The sequence below is a fragment of the Lissotriton vulgaris genome, chromosome 4_1, assembly GCF_964263255.1.
Source record: "Lissotriton vulgaris chromosome 4_1, aLisVul1.2, whole genome shotgun sequence".
In the NCBI taxonomy this organism is placed as follows: domain Eukaryota; kingdom Metazoa; phylum Chordata; class Amphibia; order Caudata; family Salamandridae; genus Lissotriton; species Lissotriton vulgaris.
Window position 1 is genome coordinate 1,989,634,880 of NC_141691.1, and position 15,044 is coordinate 1,989,649,923.

Below are 15,044 nucleotides of genomic sequence, written 5' to 3' on the forward strand. Positions count from 1 at the left end.
TGAGCCCTGAGGTACTCCACATGTGGTAGAAATAGTGGGGGCTGTAAAAGGGCCCAGTCTTACGGATTGAGTGCGGCCAGTAATAAATGAACGGATCCAGCTCAACGCAGGCCCCCTGAGGCCAGCTTGTTCGACACGGTTGACCAAGATGGTATAATCAACTGTGTCGAATGCTGCCGAAAGGTCCAATAAAACCAGGGCCTGGTGAGTTCCGTTGTCCGCATTCCGCCTCAGGGTATTTTGTACCGCCAAGATGACTGCTTCAGTTGAATGACACGAACGGAAGCCGGCTTGGTTGGATTCAAGGTATTCTGTTTCTTCTATGAATTTAGACATATTTGCGCAGACGTGAGCCTTCCAGTAACTTAGCACTATAAGGCGGCAATGATATAGGCCTATAATTTAGCGGGTCAAGCGGGTCTGCTCCAACTTTCTTAATCAGGGGGATAAGTAAGGCCTTTTTAAGGTTATTGGGAACTTTACCCTGTAGAAGTGATCCGTTTAATAAAGGAAGCACACCCTCAGGGATAACTGTTCCCACCTCTCTCAAGATGTGCGGGGGGCAGATATCATCAGGTGAACCCGATTTGACCCTGGTAAACAGCTTGGACAGGGTGTTACCATCGATAGGGGGAAAGGATTCCAACGTAAAAGAGTTATGGTACGCATCATCCAGAAGGGGGGGGGGCAGAGCAGTAGAAATACTTTGTTTTATGGTGAAGATTTTATTAAGAAAGAAAGAGTTCAATGAATTGCAGAGGTCCTGAGTAGGAGTGACCAATTGAGTAGTTCTGTCACTACCACTAAGACCATCTACAATATTGAACAGTTCTCTTGATTTATTATGGGAGTTGAGGATTTTCTCCGAGAAATAATCAGTTTTATGTTTTAGGAGAAGTTTCTGATAGTCCTTGCGGGCCTTACAGTAGTTGGCTTTATCTTGTGCCAAATAACCAATTCGCCATTTCTGCTCTTTTTGACGCACTTCCAGTTTTTGAGACTTCAAGTGTGGGGTAAACCACTTATGAGCGTCAAATATCTATACACTATCAAGTGGACGCCTCCTTACTCGAGCTTCCCTTTGAAAGACCTATATATATTGAAAAACATTAACTTTGTCTTCGCTGGGTTGATTTCCAAACCACCAGAGGCGCACAATTCCAGCAAGGAATGTAGTGGCTGTTGCAAACAACTCAGGGTTTTGGAAATCAATAAGGTATCAGCCGCGAATAGGAGAATCTATGTTTTGATGCCTGCTACGGATGGACCATTAGTTGAAAGAGAGGACAGATGCGAGACCTCATTGAGGTAGAGGGAAAATAGGTTAGGCGGCAGTACACATCCCTGACGAACACCCTTAGTAATAGGAAATCGATCTGTCATCTGCCCCTGGCATCCCCAGCTAACTTGAGCAAAATTCCCCTCATTAAGACAGATCAGGAGTAGCAAAAGTCTGTTAGGAAGACCCAGATCACCCAAAACCTGCTATAACAAGCCATGCAGAACAAGTTTGAAAGCAGACTTTCAAGGGTCCAGAACCTGGTAGAGTCCTTGAGGGGTCAGGCTTGTTTGAGATCCTGCCATCTGGCTTCATCCCAAGCCTTCTTGGCCTTGGACTGAGCCCTTTTATTTCCCTCCCTAGCCAGGCCAATTTCTCCAACATACTTAGTTCTTAATGCCCATCCCAGATCTCTACAAGAGCATCTACATTCAAACCACTTGTTCTCTTTACAAAATTTCTTTCCACGATTAGTAGAGGGAACCGTAAAATAAAGAGGTTCAACATGTGGTACAACATCACCTTACCGGTGTTCTATGACCCGCCTCGCCCCTTGCTTGGACTTCAAAAGAGGGCTGAGCTTTTACATAGATTGTTCAAAAAAACACCAGATGAATGCTCAGCTCTTTGTGGTGATCTCTGCGGTGAAAAAAAAGTCAAGGCTGTCCAGACCAGAACCATCTCCTTCTGGATCATGCTTTGCATTACAATCTGCTTCTTATTGGCTAAAAAGCAGCATCTGAAAGGTGTGCGTGCTCACTTTGCCACGGCCAGAGCTGCTACTACTGTGTTGGCATGAGGAGTCCCTATCCTGAACATTTGCCAGGCGGCTATCCCTTCAACGTTCGAGAAGCACTATTGTCTTGACAGACAGGTTCACGAGAGGGGCATTTTTCCTGCTTAGTCTTGCAGCATTTACTTGTTTGAGTACATGCACAGCTACCTATAATTATGTACTGCTCTGGTATCTACTCAAAAGGTGAGTAATCTGCAGCTAAGAAGTCTCTATCAGAAAAGGTGATTTACAGTTAGTTATCCTGTTTTTGGTAGAGACTCTATCCCGCAGATTCCACACTGACTCTTCCATCCTCCCTGTTCTGTGATTGAACTCTATCCATTAATAGGATCCCAAAGTCTAGGAATTTGCATACTGGTCATAACCAGTTTGCTATTGGGGATGCGGACAGCCTAGAAAGCAACTAACGTCAGCACGTGAGAGCAGCCCTATATAGGCTCCACACGTTATTTTCAGAGCAGTATGGCATCATTGAAGATCTGCACAGCGCCACCTATCGGTGCACAGAGGTACCGCTGAAATGTTTCTGGATCAAGTCTGATGCCTAATGACTATTCAAAACATGAAGAATCAGTGACTTGATAGTCTCTACCAGAAAGAGCGTTGGCGAAAGTAAGTTGTTCTTCAGTTGGTTGTCACATGAAGGCAGGAACATGCAGGCCCTGGATTTTGTTAAGTCAAGATCTGAAGATTCAACCACAGCATAAAAAAATTGTTGAGAGCCTCTGAAAGCTCTACAAAATTAACAGGGACACTTATATGCCCAGTCCATCCTCCTCAGACGCTTGGCTCTAAAGATCTGCCTAAAGGGTCCCTATGCTAGTAGTGTTTCCATGCTACCTACATGCTGCCAAATCCATATGTTGATATTCTGTGACTCAAACAAAAACTCTCATGGTTTTCATATGTATGGTACAATTAAGGAAAAACATCAAGACAACACTGCTCTCTCAGACCACCTGGTAATTTGGTGTATTAATGGTTCCCTACCTCATTCTTTCTTGTGGAGAGGCCCTTTACCAACCAGCATAGCCCTCTGTAGTAGGTTATGATTCTATAATTGTGTGCCTCCATTGCACACAATTATGTGTGATGACAAACACAGCAGCATAACCTTGGTGTGGTCAGTTTGGGCCCAAACCACAAATGGTAATTAGAAATGTGCTCCTGCAAGTTACTTCTCACATTTTGAATACATTTCCAATCACCATGCAATTCACAATGTGTTCGACAACTCCTCTCCGGAATCTGCAACAGTTATAGATTTCCAGCAATAGTTGGGACATTATTATGAATTCACTCTCATTTTGTTGTCATTCATGTATACGCAAATATACTTAATACACATTTACGTATGCATAATTGTAACAAAAAAGTGTAGCTGTGGTTTCAAACTAATTTCTTTTTGTTTCTACATAAGGAAAATATTTTTACCTGTAGATCAACCATTTCCCCTAAACTTATATGAATTTTCCCACCCTGATTATGCAACTAGGCCCGCACTTCGCATTAAACATTTTAGACTGTAGTCAGGGCGAAGAACTGCGGAGAAAGGTTTGGGAATACATACATTATTTTGACATCATTGGATATGATTAAACCCATTTATAAGTGCGAATTCACTTTTGGGAATATTATGCAGCACTTAGGTGAACAAATAGCTCTGTGAATCATGCCTTTAGCATACAGTTAGTTGGGGTCATGTGGATAACATTTATTTTGAAAAATTCTCATTCATTTGCCACCTATGGTCGCAAGAATAATCAGTGGAAATTTCAGCTATATAAAAATTATGGTCAGATCAACTTCTTTATATCCAGCTCAATATTTTCTTTATATGTTCAGGTTTTTCTATCCTATAGTTCTGTTGATGCTCTGTAGAATAAATTAAGAGGGCTTTAATCAACTAATTTCCTCCTCTGTTGACAGAATCTTCGTGAATTTTTTGCTTTGCTTTTGCTTCTTTCTAGGTCCCAGAGAGTGCATTGTGTGTGGAGAGCTTGCTACTCTTGAGTGTCCCGAGTGCTTCAAAGACATGATGTTTGGAAACTCACTCGTCAAACAGTACTGCGACAAGTGTTGTAAGCAGGTATTCCAGCTAATTACAGTCACTGGATGATGTACCATTTTGATAGTACTTAGAATATTTGCTATTACAAGGGACAGATAGAAGGAATGTCTTTCGGGGACATACATTCGTGTCTCCTATCAATGTCACCTCCCCCCACAATGCTGCACACCATAGTTCCTATTTGTGAATTTGTTACCATCCCAATTCAGATGTCAGTAGCTGATCCTTGATTTGCCAACATGACAGCGGTCACAAACAATATATTTAATTGCAACTCGAAATAGGAGGAAGACACCCCTATAATGCCCCCTACTATTTGTAATTCAGAATTGGTTGCACAAGTTATTTTGCAATTTGGAAATGCTTTCCTGCCTTTCAAAGTAACATTTGTACATTACGACATAACTTTTTGCCAACTCAAGCCCTGTGATTTTGCGAATTGTAGCATTTGTGACTGTAAAAAGCTTTTTTTACAGCTTCAGGTTACAAAATAGCTTTTTGTATTCAACTTGCAGTATGTGGATGAAGCACTGCAATTTTTTATTAATGTTCATTGGATTTATACGTGTGTGTGTGTGTGTGTGCATGTATATGTATATAATGGGAGAGAGAAACATTGTCTCTTATACACTGACACTCCCATAATCTCACACAGACAATGTTTTACAAGCATACACACTGCCTTAAACACAATTCTGTCAAGCATACAGTCTGTCTCACATTTACACTGATAGAACTGGGGTCTCTAGTTGGCAGTGGTATGCACTCTGTCAAGGTAGGGACCTATGTTCCCTTTAGGGTGTGCGCCTGCGCGCGCATCTTTCCATTCAAAAGCGCCCAGGTTCTCTTGTGGGGCGCGCACATTGAACATGCACAAAGGGAGTCTTTTTCAAGTACTTGTTTAAATGAGCGACGGGAACGTTTCTCTTGGTTGCAGGATGGCACTCACACTCTGTAGACGCCTTACAGAAGTGTGAGTGCACTCGAGGTATTTTGTGCAGGAACAAGCGTATTTTGCAGAAGCCGCCAGCTTGGGACAGCTGCTGGGGTGTTTTATGTAAATAATTTAGATGTAGGGGAAGCGGGCCAGGGGTTTTGGTAAGAAGTAGTAAAGCAGTCCTGTGTGACTGATGCCCTGGGGGTGGGGTCTGCTAACATTAATTGGACACTTAGCTGTCGTATTGGGCATCAAAGCGCGTTTTGCATGACACTGTCCTCTCAGGTTTCAAGCAGACTATAGTGATTCAATGACTGAGGCCAGGGGTTTATTTTGGATATGGCCAGTGAAACCAGTAATGGGTTCACACCAACTACCATGTTCTTGCCCTTAATGTTGCAGGTAAAAGCAGGTATTCTCGAGAATATGTTCAAGAACTCTAAAAGTAATACAGATCCACAATTCAGTCCCTCTTAAATTTCACTTTGCATGGTGCAAGCTGATTTTCCTCCAAGTGTTTGGGTGAGTTCAGGGTTTGGTGGGGTTTATAATGGGTGCAAGATTGAGCGCCCCGAAATTGTGTCTGAAAGCAGTGTGAGCTTCTCCTATTGCCTCTCACTGGGTCATTATGGTGTTCAGAAAGCATGCTCAAGCAATCTTTGGCCTCTCTGTAGAGCACAGAGTGAAAGCCACATTTCTGCCATTTGGAACAAAGGAGACACATGCACCAAAGCCACTGCAGCTTAAGAAATGTTGAGATATTGACAGTTAAGTATAAGAGGTGTGAGAGTCAACTAATTAAGAGTGTCCTAGGTAAGGGTATGGCTTGTCTCGAACAGTGTGTGCATGAGCCAAGTCCTCATAATGTATGTTGTGTAAAATATTTAACAAACATTATACAGAAATATGAGAAAGTCTCTTCGAAATTCCAGAAAGCATATGTTTGAGGCGTATGAGCTGTAGATCGTATACTTTTGCATAGATCGCCTTCTGGTTGTTGGGCTCGGATGTTTGCCCTTTGTTATTGCAGAAGTCTTTGTAGGCACGAGATAGGTGACTCCTCCTCCGGTTAGTAGTGCGTATGGGCATCAACTGTATCCTTAGATTGGTTTTTTTCCGCCATCGGGTTCGGATGTAATTTGCTGCGCTCTGGGTCAACGCCATTTTGATTCCCCTTCAACGTGAAAAACTCTCACCGATCGACAGTATTGTTTCGAACTCGATCTCTCGCGACGCGTATCAAGTTTCAAATAACCTTTTGAGTCCGGTCGTCGATGTGGGCCGTTGGGCCGATCGACGCTATCAACCAGCATATTGAAATGCAAGTGTGGGGCTAAATTCCCACCCACAGATCTCGACGAGGTCTGCAACCTTTGTCTCTCGCTGGAACACTAGAGTCGACACTGCCAGGCCTGTAACTCTTTCAGGTCTAAGCAGACCATACGTGATCACCGGGCTTGACGTCACAAAATGTCCAGAACACCAGTTTTGGCGCCGGAAGACATCTTCGAGGCAGTCACCGAAGATCCGGAACCAGAGATTGGAGATGAACAGGCCGGTGTCTCCGAAGCCGACGATTCCGACTCAGAAGACCAGACGATTACCCCTGGTCAACGGACCGGGAGTACGGACGTCGAACCCCGGCCCCGAAAACACAAATGGCTCCGGTAACACCTTCACCTTCGGGTCTAGGTCGACACCGAGACAAGTCTTCAGAAGCCCCGCCTCCAGGCCCAGCTCCGAAGCCCACAAAGCCTTCAGGCAGCTCAGGATCGAGCCAGCCACACCACGGTGCCGAAAAACCATCTTCAGCACCTAAACCGAAACCAAAAGTAACAGACTCTTTGGCACCAAAGCAAATTCAAACCAAGTCCTCAGAGCCGAAAAAAACAACTACATTCACAGAGTTGAAAACTCCACTAAATTCTCAGATTTGAAACTCCACCTAAGCAAAAGGACACAAAAACCCCTCCTAATGCTAAAGAAGAAAGTCCAAAGAACTTTTCGATCAAGATTCACAGGATCCTAAGCAAAAAACACTCCATATTGACCCTATTACTGGCCATGTCACCTCCATACCACCTAAAAAGAGAAAATTGGACACCTCAGAAACGCCTGAGGTCCCCTCCAAGAAAAAAGACTCATCAACCTCACCTATGAGGCCTTTCTCTCCACTTCCACAACCATCAAACATTATACCCTCTCCAGCACACTCTCCAGGACCTCCTCTTTCACCTACACCACAAGAGGATGATGAGGATATAGGGGCCAGGATGAGGGAATAGACCCACATCACACAGATACTGATGATGACACACACACAGTACCCCGCCTCATGACTCTTAGGAAGACTTCAATGTCCCAGTTGTGCCTGAGCCAGATGTATATCCGTCTAGACCATACCCCCCAAGATGATAATGTAGGGTTTGCGCAACTAATAAGTAGAGCTGCACAATACCATGGGGTTCAACTCCACTTAGACCCACTGGAGGAGGATTGTTTTCTAGAGACCTTCTCCCAGCCACAAATGAAGACAAATACTCTCCCTATGCTTAAGGGGATGATTAAACATGCTCCTGAGGTTTTTAAAGACCCTGTCAGGGCTAGGGTGCTTAATCCTAGGATAGAGAAAAAGTCCAAGCCAGCTCCAAGTGATACCGCTTTCATCAGAGGGCAACTCCCTCTGGACTCATTGGTAGTGGTAAATGCCCGCAAACGGGCAAATTCCCAAACCACAGGTGATGCCCCTCCGCCAGACAAGGAATCAAAGCTCCTAGACGCATCAGGTAAAAGGGTGCGTCCCAGGCAGCAAACCTCTGGCGCATTGCTAACTCACAAGCTTTACTTGCAAGATATGACAGGGCTCACTATGATGAACTTGAAAAACTCAATCAACATCTTCCTGATGAGTACAAGACCAAAGAAAATGATCTCATACAAGAGGATAAGTTAATCACAAACACCTCAATAAAATGTGCCCTGGATGCTGCAGATACAGCATCGCACGCAGTTAATACAAGTGCGTTATTACGCAGACATGCGTGGCTGCGCATATCAGGCTTTAAGCAATAAGTGCAGTCTACTATCCTCAATCAACCCTTAGATCAGGAACACTTGTTTGGACCCACTGCGGACACATCTTTAGAAAAGATGAAAAAAGACACAGATACAGCTAAATCCATGGGGGCTCTACAAGTAACAACTGGTAGAGGTTCCTTTCGTCGCTCCTCTTATAGGGGTGCCTCCAAAACCACGGGTACAGACACTGCTTCCACTTATAAAACTCCACTCAAACTTCCACTAACACAGGATATTTTAGAGGGACTTACGGAGGCAATAACAACAGGGGCAGAGGACGTGGTCCTAACACCCGCAGCTCCCCCACCTCAAAACAGTGACTTCCCTCCACTCCCCCCTGACCACTCCACTCCACTCTGTGATGTAATCTTGGCAGCCAGGCGTCCCTTTACTAAGACGGTATACACCTTCCGATGTAACAAATTTGGGGCATTGTGCACAGCAAAGGTTGTGGATCCCCTTTCTACCCCTCTTTCTTAGGTTCTCTTGTTCCGCCTGTCTTTGGCCCAGCAGGCACTCTTAAGGGCTACCTCTTGGCCATTTTAGCCTTCCTCTGGCTTCCCGATCAGCCTTCTCTTTTCAAGTCCCCTCTTGTAAATAGATTTCTCAAAGGCATTCCGCATCTTTTTCCTCCTGTCCCTCAGTGGGATTTGAACTTGGTTCTTACTTTTCTGATGTGCGCTCCCTTTGAGCTGCTACATAACTGTCCTCTCAGACTTCTCACTCTGAAAACTGCTTTTCTGGTGGCCATCACCTCTGCGCGCAGGGCGAGTGAGCTAGAAGCTGTCTTCCAAGCCTCCTTTTCTGTCTGCTCATCCGGACATGGTCGTCCTCCGAACTCGACCTTCCTTTCTTCCAAAGGTGGTCACTTCTTTTCATATTGGCCAAACCATCACTTTGCCCACCTTCTTGTCTCCTCCACATCCTTCACATCCGTCTGGATCCAAAACGTGTGCTGTCCTTTTATTTGGATTGCACCAAACAATTCCTGCTGGACGACCAACTCTTTGTTGGTTACGCAGGCGCTAAGAAAAGATGGGCCGTGCACAAACGGACCATCTCAAGGTGGGTTGTTCTGTGCATCAAGGCCTGCTATTCTTTGTCAAAGAAGGAGCCTCCAGTGGGGCTGCGTGCCCATTCCACCAGGGCGACGGCAGCTACTACTGCTTTGGACGGCGAGTCCCCCTGAATAACATCTGTCAAGCAGCTACGTGGGCTTCACTGCACACATTCACTAAGCATTACTGCCTGGACAGCCAAGTCCGGAGAGACGGCTTCTTTGGCCGTTCTGTTCTCTTGGACTTTTTGGAGTGAACTTAGTTCGCAGACCCACCTCCGGGGTTGGTATTGCTGGGGTATCTATTCTAAGGTAAGGAATCTATAACTAACTGTTTCTTTCAGATGAACAAGTTACTTTCCTTCGGTAATGATATATCTGTAAGAAACATAGGTTGGTTATAGATTCCTTATCACCCCACCCATCCTCCCCGTTATGCAAACTGATTTCTATGGTTAAGGTAATCCTTTCAGGGCCCTGGTTTTGTGCACCAGTGCTCAGTGTGTTGCATGGCTCTGCGTACCTGGAGCGGAAAGTCGTGTACAGAACTGACGTCAGCACGCGAGGTCGGTGTCTAAGTAACTTCCGCAACACCATCCCGGCGACCACGACGCTGACGACGGATGCGGAGTCGACAGACGCCACCTACCGGCACGCAGGGGTACTGATGACTAAAAACTTTCCGGATCCAGTTGACTCCTGGGGGTAATTCTAAGATAAGGAATCTATAACTAACCTATGTTTCTTACAGATATATAGTTACTGAAGAATCAACTGGCCATCAGCAAACAGCCAGTTGAGATCATCCAGGCATAGTGACGCATGGCAATGAAGAATCCCATGGACCTCCCCATGATTCCACAGTATTTACAGTATGTAGGCCAGAACAGAAGAGGTTTTCTTTGGCCGTGTCCTGACCATCATGCAACACTTTCGCAAAATGGTCCCAAAGGTGATCAGGGAGATTCAGGCAAAACATTTGTGCAAACTCCTAAAGATCATGAGAGTAAAATGCCACAAGGCAAGTCAAAACGATGGGACAAGACTCTCTGAAAAGAACAACTTCTTCCCCATTCCTCAATCCTCCTGTATTCCATCTCTGGGAGTACAGAGGAAAACGTCAGGATTCTGCTAGGAGACTCCGAGAGTGAGCCAGGGAAGGTTGAGGTGAAGGATCAGCGTTGGGTGACCTGATGATTTACCATCTGAGCAGAAACTTGTTTACTCCATGTGACCAAAATGAGATCTATGTTGAAAGAGAGCAAGGGATCCAACGCAGAGCAGGCTGACTGCGTAATCTCTATGCGGTTTGATTTATTTTTATCTATGGGCAAAGGCATTCAAGAATCCTCAACAACCTTGGATAGCACAGCCATAAAGGAGGCAACCTCCTCTTTCGGAGGTGCTGATGGACTCTACAGATCTACCTCAGGGAAAGTGCCCAGGCCTTTTGCTTTCTGCAGATGCAACCTGTCCCTACGATCTGTGATAAAAAGATTACCCACTTCATTATCATCATCATGATTTAAGATCTTGGCCATCTGAATGTGGCCTCAGTAAGAGCCAAATATCCCCTCAAACCTGCCAAAGAACTTATCACTAGGTGAAGGCCTGCAAGAACTCTTTCTCCACCAACTTTTGGGCATGGCACTGGGATCATATCAAAATGTCTTTCTCCTCTTTGAAATTTGCGACATTTTGTAACAGATCTGTGATGGTTGGAACACTGGCAAGTCCTTTGACAGAGGAAGAGGTTTGGCCAGTGTCATGGCACTGTCAGGAGGAGGCTGAGCAGGATTGACCAGGGCCAGGGATAACGTCTCTGGTGGAATCTTAGTTGGAAGCACCAAGGACACTTGAGACTTTCAGGTGCAACAGAGGAAGAACCGGTATAGCCTGGGTGACAACATACAAACTGTGCAGGGTCAGCCCCAAGAGATGGAACTCTCGATAGAAAGCAGGAGGTTTGACAGTTATCCTAAGCTGATGCCATGAAGAGATCTGCCTTTCACTCATTCATATTCTTGGCGTGCATGAAGCTGCACTTCTTACATGATCCAAAGTTATGTTTGGGCAATAGAGACAGACAGCTGTTGCTGTCCAATGCTAGGGCATTGCTAGCTCATCCAGCGCTGTCTGTCAGGTATAGCTAGCTCATCCAATCCTTTTTTTCACTTTGCATTCTACTGCATGTAATCTCGGTGTGGTGGGAAAAAATACATGTTATGCAATGGCAAGAAACACCTTGTCTAGATCAGCTACTCAGGACTTACATGGGAAAACCTGAGAACTCTGTTTATGCTTACCCCACACTGTTCAAAGTTATAATTTCTACCTGCAAGTGCTGGTAGAATAAACATCATGGGGAACTGGTATGATCATGTTAGTGTATGATACGTCTGACTTAAATATGATCATTACATGCACCTAAGTGGCAGAACCTACTGACTTCGGCATCTCATGCTCTGCAATCACTTTCATAGTGAGTTTTTACATGCCTTCGGCACATGCTAACTTGGCTGCTGTGCACACAGAGCCTTTATTGTCGCACATAGTAGAAAATAATTAGAGGGAACATTGGTAGGGTCCCTCATTTTAGTCAGGGTAAATAAGTTGCACATTCTGAATAACCTGTGCTCATCCCTTTAGTAGCTTGACAAGAGCAGTTAGGCTTATCCCCAGAGGCAATGTGTAAAGTATTTGTACACACACATACAGTAACACAGTGAAAACACCGCAAACTGACTCCACATTAGTTTATAAACATAGCCAACATTTATCTGAGTCCAGTACTTATACCCATTTTAGCCTTTGAAGTAGGGATACTTCATTGAAAGGTCTATGTATTGCATAACACCCTGCCTTTCCTGGCTCTGCCTCCAGATAAGCTATAGGGGGCTATGCGGCTCTATGTGTGGGGACAGGCACAGCTCTGTTTAGGTGCAAGTGTCAGCTCATCACACCACTGTAGCTTCAGGAAAGCTCCTCTGTCTGATAATGGTCCATCAGGATATGCAGGGCACACCTCAGCTCCCTTTGTGTGACTGTCTAGACTGAATTCACAAAGTTCAACCTGTTCTTCAACCCAGACATGTATTCTAGAGACTAGTAGAGGCACAGAATGGTTAAGTAAGAAAATGCTTATTTTCTAAACGTACAAACTAAGGGGGGCCCTTTAAAACAGCTGGGCTAGGCCACCATCATGTATATATTAACAGTTACCCAAGTTGAAATTATTCAGTCTGCTCTTTATTTCAGGGTCAAGTAATTGAATTGCCTTGGCACATGTATTTATTTTCAATTATTTCTTGGTTATTTTGCAAATATTTACTATGCACTTTATCATATCTTTCTGACTACATTTTAATGTAAGGCACATTATTGCTTCCTAAAAACATGATTTAATACAACATATACAAAAATCATAATACAAAAAACATTAAGTGCAATATTCAAAAGTGAAAACAGTCTGATATTCAACAATTTGGTAAAGGTTATAATTATTAATGTTATTTGAACAATGACCCTCTTGCTTATAATGTCCCTTGGGAGTTATAAATAACTCTATTTGAGATGGCCTTCCAAATGTTTCCGGTTGCCTACTATGGGGAATTTGTTAAAATATAAAGCTCCCCAAGTGTATCAGTTGATGCGTTTCGAACCTCTTATTGCTTTTGGGTTCTCCTCAGGACCTTGACTAGTTGGTTCTGTGAAACAATAAATAAAATCACCTTTATTACACTTATTCCTGTATTTTTAACTCAATTGATGAAATATCCAGGCATCAGACTCAGATGGGTTAGTAAAACTTCAAATCTCTTTAAAACAGATAGTGGGTGCTGGCTCTCGTGCCCTTGAGTGCCTGCATCAGTTTTTTCATGCCTTTTGAGACAAAAAGATGAACCAACAGTCATCAGATACCGTACAGTGCAAAATACAAATTAGAGCCTTATTAATTTTATTTCTGGATATCCATCCATCAAAATGGGGAGGTGGGTGGGATTGGTGAGGAATCTGAAGGTATATTGGGAATCCAACAGAAAGATTGTTACTAAAGGTAAGCAACTTTTTCTTCTGATGGATACCCATAGATTCTCATTCGATCCCTGCCCAGGATGTGGGCTGTTAGATCAGGAAATCTTGCACCACATCTGTCAAAGTGCCCATTCCTGTGCACCTCCGCGTTCAAACAGTAGTGTTTGGCAAATGTGTGCAATGATGCCTTTGTCGCCGCCATGATAATCTCTGAAGTAGGAACACCTCTCACAACAGCAGAAGACAATGACTTGGCTCTGGTGGAATGGGGGATGATTCCCTTAGGGAATTCCTTTTTGACAAGGGCACAACACATTTTGGGAACTCACATGCTCAGAAATCCGTGACCCTGTGTCAGTCGGGGCAGGCAATACCGCTGGCACACCTACTATGAACAGTCAGTGTAAAAAGAGGATGCCATGTCCCCCACATTCCATGGGGGCCCTGCCAAACTATGACATGAGGGGTCACCAATTTAGGATCACGTGAGTTCCCAAAATTCAGTCACACTCTCTGGGGTTCTGCACCCACACTTATCAAATAGAACATTTTGATAAAGCCTGTAATGCCAGAGATAGGGCTACATAAGATAGTTGGGCCATATATAAAGGTTCTCAAGAAACACCACTTGATCCAGCTGGGCAGCAAGGCGTGAAACATGTTGACCACACAAAGGACCAAAGAATAACTGGTCAATTGAGCCACACTAGGTTTTAACCTTGCCACGTATTCCCTTCAGAGAATAAAAGCAGTACATACTGGCTGTCTATAGGCAATTTTAATTTCCTTACTACACCCACTATCCCAATCCATTTACCACAACCCTTTTGGGACAAGGGCAAGATAAGATCTCCACAAAAGAGCCCCATTTTTTAGAGGAGCCAGCTGGGTATTGCAGTGGTCCCCTGCCTGTGTGGTGCATGAACTGATGATGAAGCATGCCACCTAACTGGATGAAGGTCCGTGCATCCTGAAAATGATATTGCCGGTGAAATTTGTAAAACAAAAAGAACTAGGAATTCCTTTCCTCTTGGTTTTTCTCCTCAATGTAAAAAAACGAAACAACGTCATGTCACATTTTGCTGTAAGCAGTTATTTTCGGCGAGGATTTGTAACTGACCACTAGCTCCCTCCCAATCCCCCTTCTGATTTTTGACATTGTGAAGGCTTCAGTTGAGATTTGGGCTTGTTGATCGAAAAGCTCAGGCTGTACAGCAGAACTACTGTCCACTGCAGAGGGCTCGTCACCGCCTCTAGTGACTCACCTTTGATCAGCCAGTCATTCTGGTATGGGAAAACAGAATCCTGAAGAACCAAAGTGTTGATGTCAATCTGAATGCGAGTTCTGTGAATTGGTAATGGATGGAACCTACCACAAACCGCAGGTATATCCTTTGCGACTGGAGGATTGGCCCATTAAAGTATGCATCCTGTAGGAAGGTGGATATCTGACTATGGTTGCCCCCAACTTTTTGCCTGGTGTTTTGCTGGTTTTTCGACTTAGTTGACCTGGGATCCTGCTATTCAGGGCCCCAGGCCCACTGCACTCTCTGTAAAATGGATTCCATGTACCTTAGGTACATATCTAATTGGATACTGAGTCACCTTATCAGTTCCTGTACAGTGTACCTTAGGTACCCAGGGCATAGGTGTCCCAGGGCCTACCAGGGGCTGCAGCATGTATTATGCCACCCCTGGCTGGCCATCCAAATCTGAAGCAACTGGCTGCACGACAGCTGGGGCAAGGTGGTGTATAATCACCCTTTGCTATATATATAGTATACCTATATC

At 44.4% G+C, this 15,044-nt stretch overlaps 1 protein-coding gene across 2 annotated transcripts in view; it reads left to right on the forward strand.

The window, feature by feature from the left end:
• LOC147724807 (ubiquitin carboxyl-terminal hydrolase CYLD-like) overlaps positions 1-15,044 on the forward strand; it is a 481,074-nt gene that overhangs the window by 439,188 nt on the left and 26,842 nt on the right. For both annotated transcript variants that reach the window (XM_086966313.1, XM_086966314.1), the window contains one exon: positions 4,046-4,164. In XM_086966313.1, coding sequence (XP_086822439.1) covers positions 4,046-4,164 — 119 coding nt within the window. The remainder of the gene's footprint in view (positions 1-4,045; positions 4,165-15,044) is intronic.